The sequence below is a fragment of the Linepithema humile genome, chromosome 1 (genome assembly GCF_040581485.1).
Source record: "Linepithema humile isolate Giens D197 chromosome 1, Lhum_UNIL_v1.0, whole genome shotgun sequence".
Taxonomy (NCBI): domain Eukaryota; kingdom Metazoa; phylum Arthropoda; class Insecta; order Hymenoptera; family Formicidae; genus Linepithema; species Linepithema humile.
In genome coordinates, this window is record NC_090128.1 from 14,182,836 (window position 1) to 14,206,470 (window position 23,635).

The 23,635-nt window shown below is 34.6% G+C and overlaps 4 protein-coding genes and 1 long non-coding RNA gene across 5 annotated transcripts; 1 reads left to right on the top strand and 4 right to left on the bottom strand.

Moving 5' to 3' along the window:
* The first annotated feature begins 7,438 nt into the window (after nt 1–7,438).
* LOC136997356 (uncharacterized) lies at nt 7,439–8,764 on the top strand. Its single transcript, XM_067348048.1, has one exon. The coding sequence runs from the start codon at nt 7,439–7,441 to the stop codon at nt 8,762–8,764; it is 1,326 nt and encodes a 441-aa protein (XP_067204149.1).
* A 5,428-nt stretch (nt 8,765–14,192) lies between these two features.
* On the bottom strand, nt 14,193–15,695 carry LOC136997305 (A disintegrin and metalloproteinase with thrombospondin motifs 19-like). Its single transcript, XM_067347900.1, has 2 exons — nt 15,293–15,695; nt 14,193–15,233 (listed from the first exon to the last, which is right to left on the bottom strand). Exons 1-2 carry the CDS (start codon nt 15,657–15,659, stop codon nt 14,632–14,634), a joined length of 969 nt encoding a protein of 322 aa, XP_067204001.1. The 5' UTR covers nt 15,660–15,695; the 3' UTR covers nt 14,193–14,631.
* A 110-nt stretch (nt 15,696–15,805) lies between these two features.
* Nucleotides 15,806–17,957, bottom strand: LOC136997304 (uncharacterized). Its single transcript, XM_067347899.1, has 4 exons — nt 17,715–17,957; nt 16,790–17,476; nt 16,160–16,547; nt 15,806–16,079 (listed from the first exon to the last, which is right to left on the bottom strand). Exons 2-4 carry the CDS (start codon nt 17,350–17,352, stop codon nt 15,870–15,872), a joined length of 1,161 nt encoding a protein of 386 aa, XP_067204000.1. The 5' UTR covers nt 17,353–17,476; nt 17,715–17,957; the 3' UTR covers nt 15,806–15,869.
* A 54-nt stretch (nt 17,958–18,011) lies between these two features.
* On the bottom strand, nt 18,012–19,068 carry LOC136999714 (uncharacterized). The gene is made up of 3 exons (XR_010890036.1): nt 18,872–19,068; nt 18,572–18,784; nt 18,012–18,448 (listed from the first exon to the last, which is right to left on the bottom strand). It is a non-coding gene; the product is annotated as an uncharacterized lncRNA (long non-coding RNA).
* A 583-nt stretch (nt 19,069–19,651) lies between these two features.
* On the bottom strand, nt 19,652–22,399 carry LOC136999713 (A disintegrin and metalloproteinase with thrombospondin motifs 2-like). The gene is made up of 2 exons (XM_067354292.1): nt 20,985–22,399; nt 19,652–20,926 (listed from the first exon to the last, which is right to left on the bottom strand). Exons 1-2 carry the CDS (start codon nt 21,349–21,351, stop codon nt 20,520–20,522), a joined length of 774 nt encoding a protein of 257 aa, XP_067210393.1. The 5' UTR covers nt 21,352–22,399; the 3' UTR covers nt 19,652–20,519.
* Nucleotides 22,400–23,635: the final 1,236 nt, after the last annotated feature.

The following is a 23,635-nucleotide window of genomic DNA, read 5'->3' on the forward strand; positions in this document are numbered from 1 at the left end:
AAACAAATATCATCCGCACCGTAATATTTTTCGAAACTCTCAAGCACAATCAGCAATGTAGGAGTATTACACATATTTTATTTCACACACGTATACCGCTGTGTGGCCAGATTTGAGACACAAACAGCAGCAGCAGCAGCAGGAATGAAAAGATTACCGCATATATGCGCAAGTCACATTGTACATGTGAGCTCCGAGCTTCGCATGTACATGGCTTGCGCATGCGTTGCCGGCGATACATGCCGATATGTGTACATCTGAGATACTAGCCATCTATCGGCAAGAATTTATAAAGTACATCCCAGACGACTGAAATAATTTTCATAGTTTTCATGACATTTCGACTTTAAACTTTAATATCTTTATTTATACAGCATATAGAGCAAAAACAAGCATACTTTTATTATATATTTTGGGTAAGCGCTATCGATTGAGCCTATTTTTAAATCGATCGACTCAGGCATTACTGAGATCCGATAATCTCGGCTCGTCTCAACTTTCGGTCTCGCGTAAAGATACACGGTCGGTCTTGCGCTGCGCGTGAACTTGGCGCGAGACACTGCCGTGTCTCTTGATAATCAATTAATACATCACTGTCCAATTCATATATTGTCTTATATATTCTTCTTATATTTTCAGGTATTTGTTGTGTGTCGAAAGACTACAACGAGATATTTTAATTTAGCAACGCTATTGTTTAAAGAATTAGCAAATAAAACTTTCAACTCGAAGCACGTTCTTAGAAAGACGAATAAGGTATTTAAAATTAACAAAGATATTGACCAATGCTATTCTTTAGACAAGTAACAATCGATTATAATTAAACGCTGAGGCGTTAACCGCATGAGGAAACGATCGGCGGATTGCCTCACAAACAAGCGAAGTAGATCAGCATTCACGGAAAGCAGACGTTGCTAACCTTGATACTGATCTGTATAAAAGAAGGTGACTCGATCGTCACCACGGGTTTTTAAGTTTGATCTAAGCACGAGCTGCACGTCGGTATCGCGAACTCCGAGTTTGTATCTTACGCGATCGTAACGACTGTGAGGAAGCCGTTAAATAAAGTGTACGCGAGTGCTAAGTGAATAAAGATATTTTATTTCTCATTGAACATCGTTCAATAATCATCTCCCTTGGATCAACCCCCTTGGCCCTACACGACGGATCCCGAATCCTGCGTTGGCCCGCGACGAGATCTTTGAGTCACGGGCACGGCGTAACAATTTTGGTGGCAGCGGTGGGATCTGTCTTTTTCACCGTAGTCCGGTTGTTGGTGGACACCTTGGTGGACTGGGCACGGCAGCAGGACCAAGACGATCAACCCAAGGGAACAGCGTGGCCGAAAACAACGCAGAAACTAGAAGTGCGAAAAGTGAAAGTGAGAAGAGAAAATAAAACCTCCACGAGGAAGCGGTCCAGTCAAGGCAGTTCGAGCAATAAGCAGCTGAGAAAGTCCGACGGAGCACAACGACCAAGCAGAGTCAGCGAAATCCGAGCAAGGGCCACTGCACAGCGAGAACGGGACGTGACCTACCTCACCACGAAGCACTGGGCAGCGAGCAACGCAACACCATGCGAGCGAGCGTATTAATGTAAGTCGAAATAAAGACACATTAGTAAAATAAGAGCGAATGTCCGAAAGACGCGAAGGACACGGTTTTCCATATTGGCTAGGCAGTAATCCGAGTCAAAACGACCCCAGTTTACAACCGAATCAATCCTGGTTGTTAAGCGACCAAGGACGACGCGCAATAAACACCTTGAGTAACCCCGAGAGGGAACCGCGCGAAACACCGCGAGAATTCGTAGTAAACGATAGAGACGAAAGCGTCGCGAACGTCGACGAAAACGTTGAAACAACGCGAGAATATTCTTTCCGCGAATTAGATAACAGCTTAATATCCGGAGTAAGCGAGGATTCGCGCCAGGATAGGCCTACAACCACGAGGCCATTGAGTAGAATATCGGAGCGCACTGAGACTGCATCGACTACGTACGATAGTAGTATCTTTGATCCGCGAGAATTAAACAACGAAATAACAATGGCACAACCGCCAAACGACGTAATCGCACGAATTGAGGACGGAGAGCCTCCGCGGCGACAGATCAACATAGACGGGAATGTGACCAATGCCACAAACGACATACAAGAGAATTTAATAGAGACACAGATCGGAGTACTAGCAGACGCGATAAACGAGATGCGAGCGCAAACGCAAGTGCTGCAAGAACATTTACATGAACAGATACTTAACTTGCACGAACGATTTAACGCACAAATATACGGTATACAAGGGCAGCAACAGGGATCAACTAGTAACCGTGAATTAAATAACGCGTCACGTGGAACGATGAACGCACCAGAAGTAAACGTATTGTACGGCCAAGGCCCCGCTGACGTAAGGAATAGGCCAACCCATTCTAACAATTATATGCAGTTGAAAGAAGCCCGAAGCCTAATACCGGAAATCGACGGGACAGCACCAAATAGAATACAGGAGTTTTTAAGTGCTAGTACCTACGCGATGGAAAGCATAGATCCAACAGAGGAGCTACAATTACTCAAGGCTATACTGTGCACAAAACTGAAAGAGAAAATCTTACTTGATTTCCAAACGAGAAATATTCAATCGTTCGCCCAATTAAAACAGGAAATAGAAAGGGGTTATACTACACATAAGAGTGTTACGCACCTACAATTAGAGTTTAATACCCTAAAGCAAAAACAAGGTGAAAGTGCTCAAAACTTTGGTTCGAGAGTGGACCAACTCGCTATGAAACTCTATGAATCAATGATAGAGGGAAAAACTCACACGATTATGGAGAAAAACACTATTAAAAACACCGTACAAAACTTGGCGTTACAAAATTTCCAGATAGGATTACAAGATAATATTAAAACTATTGTACGCGCAAGGAACTACGGAACGCTACAAGAGGCTATTGCTGTGGCAACGGCTGAGGAAAAATTACAAGGATCAAGCCCAGCGTTAAATAAATATAATGCCTATTATAAAACCACGAATAAAGCGCGGGAAAAGACACCGCAATGTGCAAAGTGCGGAAAATGGGGGCATATCGGGCGTGAGTGCCGTACAAGTCGTTTTGCGAACCGATTCAGTTTACCGAAGGCTGACGGACACAGAGTAAACGCATTAGAAAAATATTGCAAATATTGCAAAAAGCCCGGACACTTTCAGGAGGAGTGCTGGCAATTAAACGGTCGACCCGAAAAAGGGAATGCGAAAGAGAACGCGCAACATAAAACAGTTAAAGAGAATAAGGCAAAGAAGGCCGACAACGACGAAGAAGATGACGCAGCAAACAAGAAAAAGACACGGCCCATAAAAGCGTTGTTAGCACATACAGATAAGACAGCTAAAATACACGCAAATCTAGATTTAATCGCGTTACCAATAGTGGAAGCGAAAAACGACCACGCAACAATGCTTGTGGATATTGGAGCTACACTAACTCTGATTAAAATAAAAAGTCTATTAGAAGAAACACCCGTATATGACGAAACGGTAACATTAGTCGGTGCCACGGGACAGAAAGCTGACACGTTAGGCGTGATAAAAGCGCATATAACATTAAAAGATAAAACAATAATGCATAAAATGCATGTAGTAAAAGACGACTTTCCGATAGGATACGAAGGTATTCTAGGAGCGGACTTTTTAAACAAATACGTCACGAAATGGGACTATCCCGTAAAGAAATTGACGGTCGAGGGAACGACATTCAAACTATTTCAGCATAACAACATAAAACTAGCTCCCAGAAGCGAGACAATAATTAAAGCATCAACAAGCAAAAATGCGCTGGGAATAGTGCATGCAATGGAAACACAACCAGGGGTGATCATCGGTAGTTAGATAGTGGAAGCAGAGGACTACTGTTGCCCGGTTAGTGTCATTAATACCACGGACAAGGAAATAGACTTTCAAACGCCCTTCGTGAACATTGAAAAAGTCGAGGAACTAAAAGAGGAAGTACACACGATTGGAACTGTTAAGGAAGAAACAACTCCAAGGTCACGTAAAAACAAGGTCAAAAATCTCTTAAGAATAGACCATTTGAATGAAGAAGAGAAAAAAGCAATACTGGAAATAAGCGAAAATTATTGCGATATTTTTCATCTCGACGGAGAATCACTGTCTAGCACACAGGCGATGAAACATGAGATCGCCACGCGAGCCGGAGCAGCGCCCGCGAATACGAGACCTTATCGGCTGCCGGAGAAACATAAGGAAGAGGTGAGCCGACAAGTGACAGAAATGCTAAATAACAAAATAATAAGGCCAAGTTCGAGTCAGTCGAACGCGCCACTTTTAGTAGTGCCTAAAAAACCAGATGCATCAGGAAAAGCCAAATTACGAGTTGTCGTAGATTTTAGAAAACTGAACGACTTAACGATCGGAGATTCTTTCCCGTTACCAAACATTACTGACATATTAGATCAGTTGGGAAATTCAAAATATTTTACAACGTTAGATTTGGCATCTGGTTACCATCAAATTCCAATGGCGGAAAAAGACAGAGAAAAAACAGCATTTTCGACGCCGTATGGACACTACGAGTTCAAACCGAATGCCGTTCGGACTTAAAAATGCTCCAGCGACATTTCAAAGATTAATGAATACAATATTGGCCGGAATTCAAGGTATACGATGTCTAGTATATTTAGACGATATTGTCATTTACGGCACTAGTCTAGAAGACCATAATCGCCGCTTAACAGAAGTATTCGACAGAATTCGCGAAAATAATTTAAAATTACAGCCGGACAAGTGTGAATTTCTTCGAAAAGAAGTAGTTTACTTAGGCCACATAATAACAGAGGGAGGCATTAAACCTGACCCTGGAAAGATCCAAGCGGTAAAAAATTTTCCAACACCGAAAAAAGTAAAAGATATACAGTCATTCATTGGATTAGCCGGATATTATCGAAAATTCATAGAAAATTTTTCTAAAATAGTGAAACCTCTCACTAAATTGACAAAAAAAGGAGTAAAATTTGAATGGACGCAAGAGCAAGAAAACGCGTTCGAAAATCTAAAAAGCAAGTTAATTACTGCACCGGTATTAAATTACCCTGATTTTAATAATGAATTTATAGTCACGACAGACGCATCTGATTTTGCGATAGGCGCAATATTATCTCAAGGAAAAATAGGACAAGATCGTCCAATAGCGTACGCTAGCCGACTTCTCTCAAAGGCGGAACAAAATTATAATACGACCGAAAAAGAATTACTGGCGATAGTATGGGCGGTCAAACATTTTCGTCCGTATATATATGGTACAAAGTTCAAGATCATAACCGACCATAAACCACTAGTATGGTTATTTAATGTAACCGACCCAGGCTCACGATTAATTCGATGGAGATTAAAATTGGAAGAATACGACTATGAGATCGTACATAAGGCCGGGAAGAGCAATACAAATGCTGACGCGTTAAGTCGCAACGTCGCGCACGGCATACACACGGTCGACGGAGAGAGAGAAAGCGAAGAAGAGGAAGAAGAAGAGGAAGAAGAAGAAGAGGAAGATAAGAAGGAAGAAAGAAAAATATATACAGAGGGAGAGAAACAACAAATATTATATGAATATCACGATGCACCGATCGGCGGGCATCAAGGAATCCAGCGCACTATCAAGCGCATACGATTAACGCATAATTGGAAAGGATTGACAAAAGACGTCGAGAAATACATCGCAAAATGCGAATATTGTCAAAAAAATAAATTAAAGATAAGGAATAAAGCACCCATGATTCTCACAGATACACCGGATAAATCGTTTGAAAAATGCGCATTGGATATAGTAGGGCCAATGACAGAAACGGAAAGCGGAAACAAGTACATATTAACTTTCCAAGATCATCTAACGAAATTCAGTAAGGCAATGCCTATAAATAATCAAGAGGCAAGCACGATAGCGCGAGAATTCGTGACAAAAATCGTTTTAGAATATGGAATCCCTGAAAAAATCCTGACTGACCAAGGAACAAATTTTCTCAGCGAAGTATTTAAGGATACATGCAAGTTGTTGAAGATTGAAAAAATTAGAACCAGCGCGTATCACCCAGAGAGCAATGGTGCACTGGAAAGATCACACAGAACATTAGCAGAATATTTACGCAATTATATAAACGAAGATCAAACCGATTGGGATACCTGGTTACCATTCGCCATGTTCGCGTATAATACTACGCCACATACAGCCACGGGATACACTCCATTCGAGCTAGTATACGGGCACCGCGCAACACTCCCTACGGCTCTGATGCAGCCAGCAAAGAACACGTACACGTACGATGATTACATAGCAGAATTAAAAGAAAAAATGCGCGCGGCACACCAAGTAGCAAAAGCTCATGCACAGGAAGGAAAAATAAAAGCGAAACAAACATACGATAAGAAGACTAAAGAAAATAGTTTTAGGGCAGGAGACAAAGTGCTGCTATACGACGAGGCTTTGCGACGAGGCAGGTCAAAAAAATTAGATGCGTTATGGAGAGGTCCGTACTTAATAATTAAAAAGAATTCGGACGTAAATTATACAATAAAAGCAGCCAGAAAAAGCTTGGTCGTACATGCTAACAGATTAAAATTATTCATAGAAGAATAAACAATACTAACAATACAGGATAATAATAATAACATATAATAATAAAAACACTCACTTATAAACCACCCCAATCCGTCCACATCTGCACAAAGTCATCCTCCTCAAGTAACACCAACGGAGGAGGTTCCCGTCGAACAGTATAGGGAACTACCGTCGCGACCGGTTTCTCCACAGAGGTGGGAGGCTTGGGATTATTCGTAAAGCTAGGGGGCAAATCCCCCTCGAATTGTGCACCGCGCAGCTTGAACACGCGAGTTATAATTGGGAAACGCACGGCCAACACACGCCGTGTTTCGGAAGCTACGTCTAACGAGACTACGTACGAGTACGAAGGCATGGTCAAACACATAATGAATAACTTTCTTTCGGTAGCTTCGCGACAGGTAGAATAAAAAATGCTGCGCCTGCAGAAGATAATAAAATAAAGAGAATTTCGCTCGTAGGTACCTCGCGCTAAGCGGAACGTTGACTTCAGTGACGCAACCCGAAACGGGCCTGCCGGTGAGAATAGAAAGATTTTCGCAGGAACCCGGACTGTATTATGAAGAAATAGGCGATTTAAATTTAATAGATTCAAGTTGGAAATTAGTGATTAAGCTAGAAGTATTGTCACTAGGCCAACGCCACGACCAAATAAAAAACTGGATCGAACTAGCGGAATCCGCGCAGAAAACAATTCATCCGACGCGAGAGGAAAGTAGCAAATTCGCGAACCTTTTGTCAATAATTAAAAAAGACGAGAATAAATTAGGCTTGTTAATAAATAAAATAAGTAGCGAAGTCATTGTTCGGTACCATGGATGCCGACGATGAAAAACGAATTAACGAACAATTAGCATTAATACGAAATAACGAAAAAACGATTACACATATTACACAAAATCAACTGAAGGTACTAAATACCACGATAGCGCACATTGGTGACGTAGAGGAAACCATCGAACAGAATAATAAAAGATTATATAACTTAGATGCACGAATTTGGAATGGCACATTGTTAGTTATTAAGAGCGAAGAAATAAATGAATATTACACCATTATTAGTAGGATGTTAACAGACTTACAACGCGACGTACAAGACGCCTATGATTTTATAACGTACGCAGGACACGGAATGTTGAATCCGAGAGTAACCCCAACAGAACAAATTCTTAACGAACTGCGAGCGATTACGCCAAAATTACCTCAGGGAACGCACTTTCCCTTCGTTTTAGAAAATAGCGGTTGGCATCTAATGGAGCAAGTTGTTACTGTAACTGCGTTTGTAGCAAATAATACTGTGTATTGTATAATAAAATTTCCATTGGTATCCTATCCTAGATACAAATTAATAAAGGTAATTCCTCTACCTATCTTTAATCACGGAACACTATTTACGTTTACCGAAGTAAACCAGCATATAATAGCTGTCAATCTAGAACTAGCTTCCTATGTAACTCTATCCGAACAAAATGTAGATAAATGTAAAATAATCGGAAAACAGTATATTTGTAAGTCAAATAGTCCAGTATATAACATAAATCAGAGAGCACTGTGCGAAGTGCAATTATATGCTAAGCTGGCTAAGAAAAACACGTGCGACATAAGATTCATAAGATCGAATCAAACGATTTGGATTGCTCTAAACACGGAAAACGCGTGGCTATACTCTGCGAATAAAGAACAGGAAATAACGATACAATGCGAGAATCGTGAAAATGTACAAGTAGTAATAAGTCGCACGGGTAGAATAATATTAACAAAAAATTGTAAAATAATTACGACGGACATGACCATTAAAGCCTTTTCGAAAATGCGGGATACAAGCATTCAAGCCTTTTTACCGCAATTTAATTTAACATTAATAAAAGAGACGGCCACAAAGAAAGACAATAAAATAATAATACGGCCGATAAAATTAAAGAAAATTATTCAAAATCCTAGTGAACTTATGGAATTAGGAGAAAAGGCAAAAGATATTTATAACGAACTAAAAGACAGTGAGACGATACAATTTAATAAACCAACGTTTATATATCCTATGGTCACAAGTTCAGTAGCCGTCATAATTATTATAATAAGCGTAACAATAGGCGTAATTATAGTGTTAATTAAGAAAAGAAATAAAAAATTAAAAACATAAACTTATAAGAGATGCGAAAACTCCGTACCTTCGTTTTCTTTTCTAACGGGGGAAAGGATGTTGTGTGTCGAAAGACTACAACGAGATATTTTAATTTAGCAACGCTATTGTTTAAAGAATTAGCAAATAAAACTTTTTTCTTGTAAATCAGAACTTATTGTATTCAAAGAATCAGAATATACTGATTTAAGTCATATATATAATTACTTCAACGAAATAGATAAAATCATAACTCTTAATAATAGCTTCGATAAAAACACATTCAGATCGTATAACGATATATACAACATAACAGGATATATACTACCAGGAGGAAAGTCAAACTTTTCTGATTACAAATCCAAGTATTGGGAATATACAAATTTAGTAATGGAAACAAATAAACCAAAAATATGTATATGCCTCGGAATGGAACATGTCGTAAAATATTTTACAAACGTTACTTTTTCAAGATGTTATATATACAGAACGATGTTAGATAACGAATATCACAATCATAAATGGTGTATAAGAAAGTCATTATTACATAAAAATTTATATAAATTTAATGATAAAAACATATATATAAAATATAAAAGATACAATAACATGACATTCTTAAACGAAATTAAAAGCTATAAACATAATATGTACGGATTCGCACACCATCCAGAAAAAAAAATTCTATCGTTAAAATCGAAACATTTAAGTTCTAAAGATAAAAATACTAAAATTAAGATTAAAAATTTTATAAAAGGAATGTAACTTACTATTTTATTCCACTAGATCCAAATCCTTTTGATCCTCTTTCTGTATTATTGATATCTAATTCATTTTTTGTAATCTCTAATAATTCAACATTTTCTATCTTCTCACATATAATTTGAGCAATTTTATCTCCTTTATTTATTACAAACGGAGCATCTCCATAGTTATACATTATTACAAATATCTCTCCTCTATAATCACTGTCTACAACGCCTCCTCCTACATCTAACAATTTTAAAGCCAGTCCAGATCTGGAAGCAATTCTTCCATAACATCCGTTTGGTATTATAACTTTCAAATTAGTCGGTATAGGATCATTTTTATTTGGAATTGGATAGATAATATGATCTGAGGACGCTCTTAAGTCATATCCAGCAGAACACATCGATGCCTTAACTGGAGCATAGGCATTATCTGAAGTCTTGTAAAACAGAAGATGTCTACAATTTGCCTTATCCATTTTACATACAGCAATAAAATTTCAAATTATAATCAAATATTAAATATATAATAAACAAAATAAAAAATTATATTTAAGATGAACAAAATTCACATAATTCCTTAGGTTTGATATATTTTGTCTCTATTCTTAAGTAATATAATCCTGTCTTTAACTTACATTTCCATGCTTTGAATATATCAACCTATTTATTTTGTTATATATATCTTCCTCATTACCTTCCTCATATTTATATAAATATTCATAGATTGGCTTTGATCTATAAACGGAGCCCTGTCTATATAATAATCAATTAATACATCACTGTCCAATTCATATATTGTCTTATATATTCTTCTTATATTTTCAGGTATTGATAAAATATTTCTTATAGATCCGTTATTATTTAATATTTTATTTAGCCACTCGCGCCCTGATATTTTTTCTCTCTTCCTTTCTTTACAATAATTCCTATACGTACATTAAAGTTTCTCGATATATGAGAACAATGTACTATAAATTTCGTACACTTTAAGTATCTCGATTTGAGATCGGTGTACAATTTAACTGTCTCTTGTAGACTAATTTACTAATTTCTTTAAGAAAAATTAAAAAAAAAAAAAAAAAAAAATTTAGCACTAACATCCTGCAACGGCTCTTATCGCCATTTTCATTATTTCTCGTTTGTTAAAAACATATGGAGCCTTTCCATTATATGTGGTTTAATGTTTTAAATCACGCGGGCATTATGACGCGTTTATGTCCTACAGCAATGTTGATTTCCTAATCTAGGAGAGATAAATGTTAGAAGCGTGGGGTCTGAGTAGTTTAATGGTCAGAACATTCGCCCGGCAAGCGGAAGACCCGGGTTCAATTCCCGGCTTAGCCACTCGCGCCCTGATATTTTTTCTCTCTTCCTTTCTTTACAATAATTCCTATACGTACATTAAAGTTTCTCGATATATGAGAACAATGTACTATAAATTTCGTACACTTTAAGTATCTCGATTTGAGATCGGTGTACAATTTAACTGTCTCTTGTAGACTAATTTACTAATTTCTTTAAAAAAAAAAAAAAAAAAAAAAAAAAAAAAATTTAGCACTAACATCCTGCAACGGCTCTTATCGCCATTTTCATTATTTCTCGTTTGTTAAAAACATATGGAGCCTTTCCATTATATGTGGTTTAATATTTTATTCTTCATGTTATCATCCCACAATCCAATTTTTTTAATATCATCATACATTCTTCTATTAACAATTTTAAAATTCCCATTTAGCACTTTTTTATAGTATATATTACATATCCAAGGTTCAACACAATCGTAATTCCCTAATATCTGAGATGTTGTTGCTGTTGGCATTTGAGCAATTAACAAACTATTATATAGTCCAAATTTTCTAATCTTTAATCTAAGAGAATCGAAATCATTAATAAACTTATAATCGTTTAGATCAGTGCTCGGAATTAGTCTGAACATTTCAGCCGATTTCCGTGGTATACGCCTCCTTTCCTCTCCTTACCGCGCGCGCCGCAGCCGCTAGGGCCAGCGCCGCCGAGCGTTAGGAGCGACACTATCTGATTATGAGTGGGTTCTTTTCCCTATTTATTAAAATTTTAAAAAATGTATTAAAATTTATTAAAAATAAATTTTTTATTTTTAAATTTATTAAGTAGAAATATTTCAATAGATTTCCACGTCACCCATGAGATACTAATGCTGACGCGTTTTTTTTTAAATGGTTTCCCCCGTAGACCTATTCTACTAAAGATAAAAATAAATTCTTAATTTAAAAAAAATATATATGTAAAAGAGATTTTCTTAATTAGATTTTCTTAGCCTTTTATGAGAATGAACAATTGATGCAATAATGTAGATAAAAACCACTTTTTGAAAAACGTGTCAGTATTAGTACCTCATGGGTGACGTAGAAATCTATTGAAATATTTCCACTTAATAAATTTAAAAAAAAATTTATTTTTAATAAATTTTAATAAATTTTTTTAAATTTTAATAAATAGGGAGAAGAACCTACTCATAGAACCTAATCAGATAGTGCCGCTCCTAACGCTCGGCGGCGCTGGCCCTAGCGGCTGCGGCGCGCGCGGTAAGGAGAGGAAAGGAGGCGTATACCACGGAAATCGGCTGAAATGTTCAGACTAATTCCGAGCACTGGTTTAGATCATAGAAATCGAAATGAAGTAATCCTTTTGAAACAAGAGATGTACTATAATTTTTATATGTTTTATTATATTTTCTAGCCAAATTACAACTTTTATTTAATGCATAATAATATATAGATTCGAATATATTCTTGTTTAACAATTTAGCCTCTTCGTCTTCGTATGAATATTTCATTTCATGAAATAAGTCAGCTAAACCTTGAACTCCTATACCTATAGGTCTATTTTCTAGATTTGATAATGATGCACTATCGGACGGATAATGATTTACATCTATAATCTTATTAAGATTTTCTACTATCAACTCAAGTTTCTTTAAGTAAGTTAAAATCAAATTTATTATTTCTTAACATCTTTACCAAATTTATAGATGCTAAATTACAAACTGATATACTTTTGGATGATGAATATTGTATTATTTCAGCACAAAGATTACTACATCTAATTGTACCAAGATTATTTTGATTAGATTGTATGTTACACGTATCTTTAAATAAAATATAAGGACCTCCAGTTTCTATCTGAGTATCTATAATTTTATCCCACAAATCTCTAGGATCTATCTGATCTGTATACATACCTTTGTTTTCATAATATTCATACAGTTCCTCGAACTCTTTTCCGTGTGTATTGTGTAAGTTCTTACATACGCTAGGATCAAACAGCGACCACTTACCTCCTGATTTAACTCTTCTCATAAATATATCAGGAATCCATAATCCATAAAATAAATCTTTTGCTGAAAATTCCTCGTTTTGTAAAAATCTTTTAGCGCCTACAAATTTTAATATATCAGGATGCCATGGTTCTAAATATACAGCAGCAGATCCTGGTCTTTTACCAGATTGGTTTACATAATTGACCGTTGAATTAATATTTTTTAAAACTCCTACTATACCATTAGATATATCAACCTTTCTTATCTTAGAACCTTCGTTTCTTATACCGGTTATACCAAGTCCTACACCACCGGCTCCTTGAGATATCTTTGCAATGTCCTTCAAAGAATCATAAATACTATCTATACTATCATCCATCTGTAATAAATAACAACTAGATAACTGTTGGTTTTTAAGTCCAGAATTAAATAATGTAGGAGATCCGTGTATATAAAATCCATTCAATAGTGACTTATACGTCTTCTTTATACTTTCAATATCTGAGTCATACTTACTATTTATAGAAATAGATACTCTCATCCATATATAACAAGGATTTTCTATCTTATTGTTGTACTTCAACAAATAAGATGTCAATGTTTTAAGTCCTATATAATTAGAAACATATTTATCATGCAAAATTATTTCGTTAATATCGTCCTTATATCTATTATATGTATCAATAAAATCATTATTAAATATATCAACAAAAAAGTTAACATATTCATCAAATGTTTTAAAACCAGATTTATTAATATTAAACAAAACAACTCTAGATGCTAAAACTGCATAATCGTAATTATTAAGTACTTTTTCGTATAAATAACCAGATAGATAATCAACTAATTCTTCTGTTGTTATATTATTAATTATATTTAACTTATCTATAAAAGAAGTTAGGTTATCATTAGTTATATCTAAATCATTAGATATTTTTCTTAAAGAATTAAATAATTTTATCTTACAATATTCTTCAACAGACTTATTTCTCTTAATTAAGTTGAGGTGAGAAGGACATCCCACTGCTATGCGATCACTAGGCGCGCGATGAAGCGTTGGGAGGAGCGCTCTACAAATGACAATGGCAACATACGAGCGGCGCGTAACGCTAGATCCTTGTGTCCTAGTGATCGCGTAGCAGTGGGACGTCCTTCTCACCGCGCGCGCTTTACTCGCGCGGATTCGCCGATCTTTTTTCGTTAATTACTCAGTACTTATTATGAAAATTGAAAAAATGGTAAAGGACTTTTCTACTCGATTTGACCTCCTCTACCTGTATATGACCGGTGGAACGATTATTGCCAGACACCCTGTATATATTTTAATAGTTCGTTATAAAATTCATGAGGTTTGAACATTAAGTAATCGATGTTTTTATGAAAGAACAACCAACTTATAATTTGATAACGCTACTTCTAATGCGCTTGGTTGCATTAGCCGTAGCTGTAACGGCGCACTTGATGAGGAATAAAACACAGGTACTAATGACGAATATAGATACAGATGCTAAATTAATTCGGAACACTTATTTAAAATTATATTCTTTTTTCATAAATATGTCAATTTATAACTATTAATTTGTTTTCCTTCTGCAATCATAACAATGTAATTGATAGAATTTATTTTTTATGTTGATAATGTTACGTATTTTTTATAAATTTGATTTTTGTAACAAAAAATAGATTTCTTAGGTAAAATAAAAAGTAACATCGCTTGTTCAACGGGCTCTAGAATTGATGCTTAACAAATTGTAAATGATTTCAAATTGATTTATGCGTATTTGCAATTTTATTTTTTCTTAAATCCTACTCTACACATATCAAGAAGCTCTCGACAATTATTCTTGGATTGAGTAGTTTTCCGGTAGACAGTAATGCTGGAGGCAGTAATAATTCTGGCCATCTTCGTAGTGACACCGTGTCCCATCTGGAAAGTATGGGTCGATATCTAAGTCGAGCATTTCCAGGCGTGCCACATATTCATATTGCTTTTTTGCAGCAGATACAATTCGTCGGCAATATACGGTACAGGCTATCCGCGGTTTCGTCTTACCATGAATGACCTTCCATCCCGGCCCATTTTCTGGATCATAGTTGAAATATTTTCCGCCTCCCTTTTTCACCTTTAAATTGTATTCGGTGCATTTTATGGTAGCATATTCGGTAATTCTTTTGCGTTTTCCAGTGCAAAGTCTTGAGTCATTGCAAAGAACCACGTCGTAATATGGCCCATTACAACTAGCCGTTTTGTAAGTACCATGTGTGCAAAAACGTCGTTTGATTACCACGCCTTTGGATTGCGTCAAGCAACTGCTTTTACAGGAGTCTTCTTTCCATTCACTCCAATTATTGTTTTCACAATACGGAAAAATGTATGGTGGTTCGATAACGGCCACGCATTCTCCGCCGCGACATTCTTTCTCGAGTGCACAACGTGTTCCTAAAAAAAATTTAGTTTAAAACTTTAGATTGAACTCCTTAATTACAAAAAAGACATACCATCCAACGCAGGTCCGGCAAAGAAATACTCATTTTTGCGAGGCGTTTCGCATTGTAAGACTTGACATATATCATGCAACGTGACTACGTTTGCATCTTTGTCGCGTAAAAATAATTCACATTGCTCTTTGGCGGTCCATTCTCTTCCTGGCAAATCGTGATAACGCGAATGGCCCAGTGCATATGGATTTTCGGTCTCTTCTCGTCTTGTATGATCGAGAAGACACGGTTTTCTTTTCCTGAGATTTTTTGTAATGTTACGACTACACTCGGACCATGTTACTTGTCCCCGCAAATATTGAAAATCTGTCATTATGTATCTGCTTTTTGCACACGTCGAATTGATGAAGTCATTATCGTGTTTCATTCCTAATCTTTTGAACAATTAAATTATTACTTTCGAAAATATGCCTTATCTCAATATTTTTAAATACTTTGTAGTTACTAAGAAGTTTTACACCTTAAAAAACTATATCTCTTTAAAACTCTGAGTAGTTTTATCTTACAATTGAACAAATATGAAAATTCTTCTAATAAATATTATATACTTAATTTGTATAAAAAAGTATACATAAACTTACAGATAGCCGATTTCATGAGCAGCAGCACGAGACGTCGCAAAACCCGAGACTGCGTTAGGACCGGTAGAACTGATTTCTACTAAAGCGCACGATAAAATCTCGGTACACGAGTAATTGACGAAAGAACTTCCTACAACACTATAATGCTTTCGTTCCTTTGTTGACTCATATAGATTTATTCCGGTCAGGTAAAGGCCAATGTCCCACTGAAGCGAATCAATCCCGTCTTTAGGATACAAAAAATTCAAGTAATCGCAGAATGAATTGATCATCTTTGTATGGTTACCGTCGAAGTAGACAAATTTGATAGCTGTTTATCCATTATTACCAACTTTACCAATGAAATATCAACAAGAACACCAAAACTTGAATGATGCAACAAAGCTTGAATTTGGTTCATGTATGCTAGTATCATATCGCGTAACTTATCCTCATTATTGTCCAGAATAGGCATGTACATATGATATGCTGCTTCGTCGAAAAAAACGGCAAGTTCTATGATCAATTTCTTTTGCGTATTATCAATGTTTTCCTTTTTAAAGTTCATCCTTTTTGCTTGATCCCTAAGACATGTTTTTCTTTCCCATAGTGTTTCCATTTCATTACGATTATACTCGGGCCATGTTATATTCCTTTCCAAATTGCTAGAACTTTGCTCTGGTATTAATCCTAAACTGTAAAACAGATAAATTATTAATTTTAAGTATATGCCTTACTTTGCATTGTTTAATTAAAATATTCTTAAATATCTTTTAGTTTATTAATAGTTTATATAACAAACAATTAAAGAATAAAATTTTTTTAAAATGATTGTTTACTTGTTGATTTTATTGTACAATTCTACAATTAAATAAATTCCATTATATAATGTTATTTATTTTCAATTTATACGTAAAACTAGTTCTTAAAAACTTACAGCTCTCCGATCATCTTAATAGCAGTAAGAGGGTATTCGACTTCAGATTTGTCACGGAATTCTGCTATCGCGCATGAGAGAAGTGGCTTACATACGCTATTGAAGTAAGTATATCCCGTAATCTGAAAATTCTTCTTATCTCTGTCATGCGTTTTAAATTTTACCATAACATTTTCATAAAGTTTTATTCCGGTTAAGTAAAGGGCAATATCCCAGTGATGCGGATTATTATCGTTCGGAAAATTTAGAGAATCCGCGTATGTGCAGAACGAAAAGAGCAATTTGCCAGCATTGCCGTCAGAAATTGGCAAATTTGACGGCTGTTCTCTTAGCATAATTAAACGTATTAACGTAATATTCATAAAAACATCCAAACTCGGACGATTAAAGGCAGCCTGGATGCGATTCACGTACGCTAATATAATATTGTGTAACTTATCCTCATCATTGTCCAAAATAGACATGGACTTATTATATGCTGCTTCGTCGATAAAAACGGCAAGTTCTATGGTTAAGTTCTGTCCCGCATTGTCATTATTGATGTTTTCCGGTTTGGAAATCATTGTTTTTGCTTGATCTCTAAGACACGTTTTTGTTTCCCAGAGTTTTTCAATTTTGTTACTATTCTTAGACCATGTTACGTACTTTTTCGAATCGCTAGAACTTTGCTCTTGTGTTAATCCTAAACTGTTGATCAGATAAATTATTAATTTTAAATATATGTTTCACTTTGCATTATTTGATTGAAATATTCGTATTTATCTTATGATTTAGTAATAGTTAACATGGTAAACAATTAAAGAATAAATTTTTTTAATAATGACTGTTTACTTGTTGATTTTATTGTGCAATTGTACAATTAAATAAATTTTATTATAAAATGTAATTTATTCTCTATACGTAAAACTAATATACAAAAACTTACAGATTTCCGATCTTATAAATAGCTTCAAGAGATGATGTGATTTCAGATGAATCACGGAATTCTACTATTGCGCAAGATAAAAGCGGATTGCATGCGCCATCTTGGTAGGTTCTTCCCTTAATATCATAATTCTTTTCGGTTCTGTAATACGGTTGCAATACGTGAATATATTCATAAAGATTTATTCCGGTTAAGTAAAGGCCAATGTCCCAGTGACGCGGATCATTATCGTCCGAAGGATTAAGAAAAGTCACGTATGTGCCAAAAGCATTCAGCAATTCTCTCGCGTCGCCATCAGAAATTGGCAAATTTAACTGCTGTTCTTTCAGATATTTTAAACTTATTAACGTAATATTGAAAAAGGCATCCAAACTCGGACGACTGAAAGCATTTTGGATACGATTTACATAGTCTAATATCATATTGTGTAACTTATCCTTATCATTGTTCAAAATTGACATGGACGTATTATATGCTGCTTCGTCATAGAAAACGGCAAGTTCCACAGTTAAATTTTGTTGCGCATTGCGCACGTGACGTCGCTTTAGTTTAAACATGTCCCAGTGGTAAAGACTTGAATCAGCAAAATATTCCATTGATTTTTTAATAACATAAGGTTTGCCAAGTGAAAGATTAGATTGTCCTCTAAAATCGTAGATTAAACACATAGGCATGAAATCGTTCCGCAAAGGCTGTATCTCTAACGTGTTGTTCTCCACAAAAACAAATCCTTCCTGCTTTTAAAAAGATATATTTATTCTTTATGTGTCATTGTATATAAAACGAAAAATAATAAAGGTCACAAGTAATCACATAAAAATTTAAAAACTGTTTGTTTTTCATGTGATATTACTAACCAATCCATGTTCATGACAAAAGTTAATAACCGCAGAGCTGATATGATCTTCATGATAATAAAAGCAATGACTTGATACGTTTAATTTAAACAATTTCTCTGTCACGCCTTTCGCATTATATTTCCATTCTTTGAACGCAGGCGATACAATTCGATCACTTTTACGCAGATTCAGTTGAATCAATCGTCCGAAAACTTTCAGTGTTATTGGTATCTGTAATTTGAATGACAATTAAAAAATAAATTTGATAATTCTTGAATAACGAGCAACAAATAGAATTATACTGTAAAACGCACGTACCTTTATTGCGCCTGTCGGATTCGATGCCGGCAGTAATATTGTTTCAATATCATGCGTAATTTGCGCGTACGTTTCATTTAGTAAAATTATTATCATATATTTCAATAAAAAAAACATTTTATTTTCTTAAGTTCTCGTTCAATTTCAAACTATTAAACTATTAATCAAATAATTTATATACTCGCATTAGCACTGTCGCGTTCGTTATACCTGATATGATCACGAATGAAACCCGAACTGGCGTATGAGGAATATCTTTCGTGTAGTGTGACAACTATTGTATATTCTCTCTTTGCTACATGTATATGTATAAATATTTATGTTTTTAAATCCAAACGTTTAAATGTAGTATTTACGATGACGGTATAAAATGTAGGTTTATAAAATGTAATTTATCACTAATATGTATAATATGTAACATTGATCGGAAACGTAAAAGTTTAATTTTTAATAATTTGATTTCAAAATGTTGATAATTATTGTTGGTATATAAAATTGTCGTTTATGCGTATTCGAAATATCTTGTAAGTTACGTTAAAATTCAGGATCAATAGAAATCAAAGAAAAGAAACAATTAAATAAATATATACATATTGCAACAGACATTGTTAAGAATTAATATTTTTATACAATTATTCTGTCGAATAAAATTTGTTGGTAAAAAATATTAAAAGTTAAAAATATATATTGAGTAGTAATATTCAGTTAATAAATATATCGAAATCAATTATTTGTAACATCATTCTAACGTAATGTAAATTTAACAATGTGACACGCTCATAAGTGCAATAAGGGATTCTTTATTGGCAATGAATAATTTGAGAAATATCCAATCATGTGATACGTTGTACAATACAATTATAAATATATATACAAGTATAACTATAGAGAAAGCAACACTTTGTTTAAGTAATATACATATATATTTAAGTAGTATATTCTAAATTTCACGAGATTTAAAGTTTACGTAGTCGATCTTCTTATGGAAGAAGAATCTACTAATTAATTCGATAGCAACATGTAATGCATTGGCTGTAGCTGTAACGGCGCGTCCGACGAAGAAGGAAAGCAGGTACCAATGACGAAAATCGATTCAGATGCTTAATTAATTCTGAGCATTGATTTATCATTATATTTTTTTCAAATCCCTGTCAACTAACAAATATTTATTTTTTTCTTTATGCAATTACTAACTATTAAGTTATTTGGATTTTGGATGGAATTTTTCATGTCGATAATTCGACGTATTTCTTCTCGTATAAATTTACTATATGCTAACGAAAAATGGATTTATTGCTTAAAATAGAAAGTAACGACGATAATTTAATGGATCCTAGATTTTATACTGAACAAATACTAAACATTTCTAAATTGAATTACTTTTGTTTTGCAATTTTATTTTTTCTTAGATCCTTGCCCACACATGTCGAGAAGCTTTCGGTAATTATTCTTCGATTGAATTGTTTTCCGGCAGACAATAATGCTGGCGGCAATAATAATTTTGCCCATTTTTCTCGTGACACCACGTTCCATCTGGAAAGTATGGTTCGATTTTTAAGTCGAGCATTTTCTGGCGTGGTGCATAGGAAAAAAACAGACAGTAATTAGCAGATATTTCTTCTTCACGTAGGCAGTGTATGGTACAGGCTCACCACGGTTCCTCGACGACATGGGAGGCCTGCTTTCCTGGCTCATTTAACGGTTCGTACTTGAAATATTCTTTGCCCTGTCTTTTTATTTTTAGGCTAAGTTCAGTACATTTTAGAGCAGTATATTTGGCAATCGTAAAGCGTTCTTCAGTGCAAAGGCTGGAGTCATTACACAGAACCACGTCGTAATATGGCCCATCACAACTAGCCGTTTTGTAAATACCATGTTTGCAAAAACGTCGTTTGATTACCACGCCTTTGGATTTCGTCAAGCAATTGCTTTTACAAGAGTCTTCTTTCCATTCACTCCAATTATCGTCTTCACAATACGAAAAAATGTATGGTGGTGTGATAACGGCCATGCATTCTCCGCCGCGACATTCCTTTCCGAGTGCACAATTAGTTCCTGAAAAAAATTTAGTTCAAAATTTTAATTAAAGTTTCTAATTACAAAAAAAACATACCATCCAACGCAGGTCCCGCGAAGAAATTCCTATTTCTGTCAGGCGTTTCGCATTGTAAGACTTGACATACATCATGCAACGTGACTACGTTTGCATCTTTGTCGCGTAAAAATAATTCACATTGTGCTTTGGCAGTCCATTCCCTTCCAGGTAAATCGTGATAACGTGAATGGTCCAGTACATATGGATCATCGGTCTCTTCTCGTCTCGTGTGATCAAAAAAACACGGTTTTTCTTTCCACAGATTTTTCGTAATGTTACGACTACATGCGGACCATGTTACTTGTCCCCGTAGATATGGCCAATCTGACATTATGTATTTGCCATTCGGACACGTCGAATCAATAGAGCCATTATCGTGTTCCATTCCTAATCTTTTGAACAATTAAATTATTACGTTTGAAAATATGCCTTATCTGCAATATTTTTAATACTTTGTTGTTACTCAAAAGTTTTACACTTTAAAAAACTAAATCTTTTAAAAACTCTAAGCAGTTTTATCTTTTAATTGCACAAATATAAAAATTCTTCTAATAAATATCATATACCTAATTGTATAAAAAAAGTATACATACACTTACAGATGACCGATCTCATGAGCAGCAATACGAGACGTCGCAAAACCTGAGACTGCGTAAGGACCGGTAGAACCGATTTCTACTAAGGCGCACGATGAATTCTGTGTACACGAGGAAAATAAGAAAGAACTTCCTACAACACCATAATGCTTTTGTTCCTTTTCTGACTCATGTAGATTTATTCCGGTCAAGTAAAGGCCAATGTCCCACTGAAGCGAATCAATCCCGTATTCAGAATACAAAAAATTCACGTAATCGCAAAATGAATTGATCATCTTTTTATGGTCACCGTCGAAAGCAGACAAATTTGACAGCTGTTTATCCATTATTACCAACTTTACCAATGAAATATCAACAGGAGCACCGAAACTTGAATGATGCAACAAGGCTTGAATTTGGTTCACGTATGCTAATATCATATTGCGTAACTTATCCTCATCATTGTCCAGAATAGGCATGTACATATGATATGCTGCTTCGTCAAAAAAAACGGCCAGTTCTATAGTTAAATTTTGTCGAGCATTGCGTACGTGACGTCGCTTCAGTTTAAACATGTCCCGGTGGTAAAGTTTTGAATCAGCAAAATATTGCAGTGATCTTTTGATAACATAAGGTTTGCCAAATGAAAGATTTGATTGTCCTCTAAAATCGTCGATTAAGCACATAGGCGTAAACTCGTTCCGCAAAGGCCGAATCTCTATTGTGTTGTTTTCCATAAAAACAAGTCCTTCCTAATTTTAAGAAGATATATTTTTTTTACATGTTATATTTGTATTTAAAACGAAAAGTAATGCAGTATACAAGTAAAAACATAAAAATTTTAAAACAGTTTGTTTTTTTTTGTAATATTACTGACCAATCCATGTTCATGACAAAAGTCGATGGCCGCAGAGCTGATATGATCTTCATGATAATAATAGCAATGACTTGATACGTTTAATTCCAACAATTTTTCTGTAACGTTTTTAACATTATATTTCATTACATGCATTATATGTTTTAAAAGTTTAGATGTAGTATTTACGATAACGGTATAAGATCTAAGTTTATAAAATGTAATTTATCACTAATATGTATAATATGTAACATTGATCGGAAACGTAGAAGTTTAATTTTCAATAATTTAATTTCAAAATGTGGATAAATATTGTTGGTATATAAAATTGCCGTTTATGCATATTCGTAATGTCTTGTAAGTTACGTTAAAATTTGGGATTAATGGAAATTAAACGAAGAAAAGAAACAATTAAATAAAATTATATATATTGCGATAGAGATTATTAAAAATGAATATTTTTATACATTTATTCTGTCTAATAAAATTTGTTGGTGAAAAATATTAAGAGTTAAAAAATATTTATTGAGTAGTAATATTGAGTTTCCAAATATATCGAAATCAATCACTTGTAACATCATTCTAACGTAATGCAAATCAGGCGATGTGACACACTCATAAGTGCAATAAAAGCAATAATTTTTATTTGCAATAAATTATTTGAGAAATATCCAATCATGTGATACGTAATTCAATACAATATCTATAAATATAGAGAAACCAATATTTTGTATAAGTAATATATATATATATATATATATTTTAATAGTTTGTTATAAAATTCATGAGGTTTGAACATTAAGTAATCGATATTCTTATGACAGAGAAACTTACTTATTACTTCGGTAGCACAATTTCTAATGCGCTTGGTTGCATTAACCGTAGCTGTAACGGCGCACTTGATGAGGAATAAAACACAGGTACTAATGACGAATATAGAAACAGATGCTGAATTAATTCGGAACACTTATTTAAAATTATATTCTTTTTTATAAATATGTCAATTTATAACTATTAATTTGTTTTCCTTCTGCCATCATAATAATGTAATTGATAGAATTTATTTTTTATGTCGATAATGATACGTATTTTTTTATAAATTTGTGTTTTATAATAAAAAATAAATTTATTACGTAAAATAAAACGTAACATCGCTTGTTCAACGGGCTCTAGGATTGACGCTTAACAAATTGTAAATGATTTCAAATTGATTTATGCGTGTTTGCAATTTCATTTTT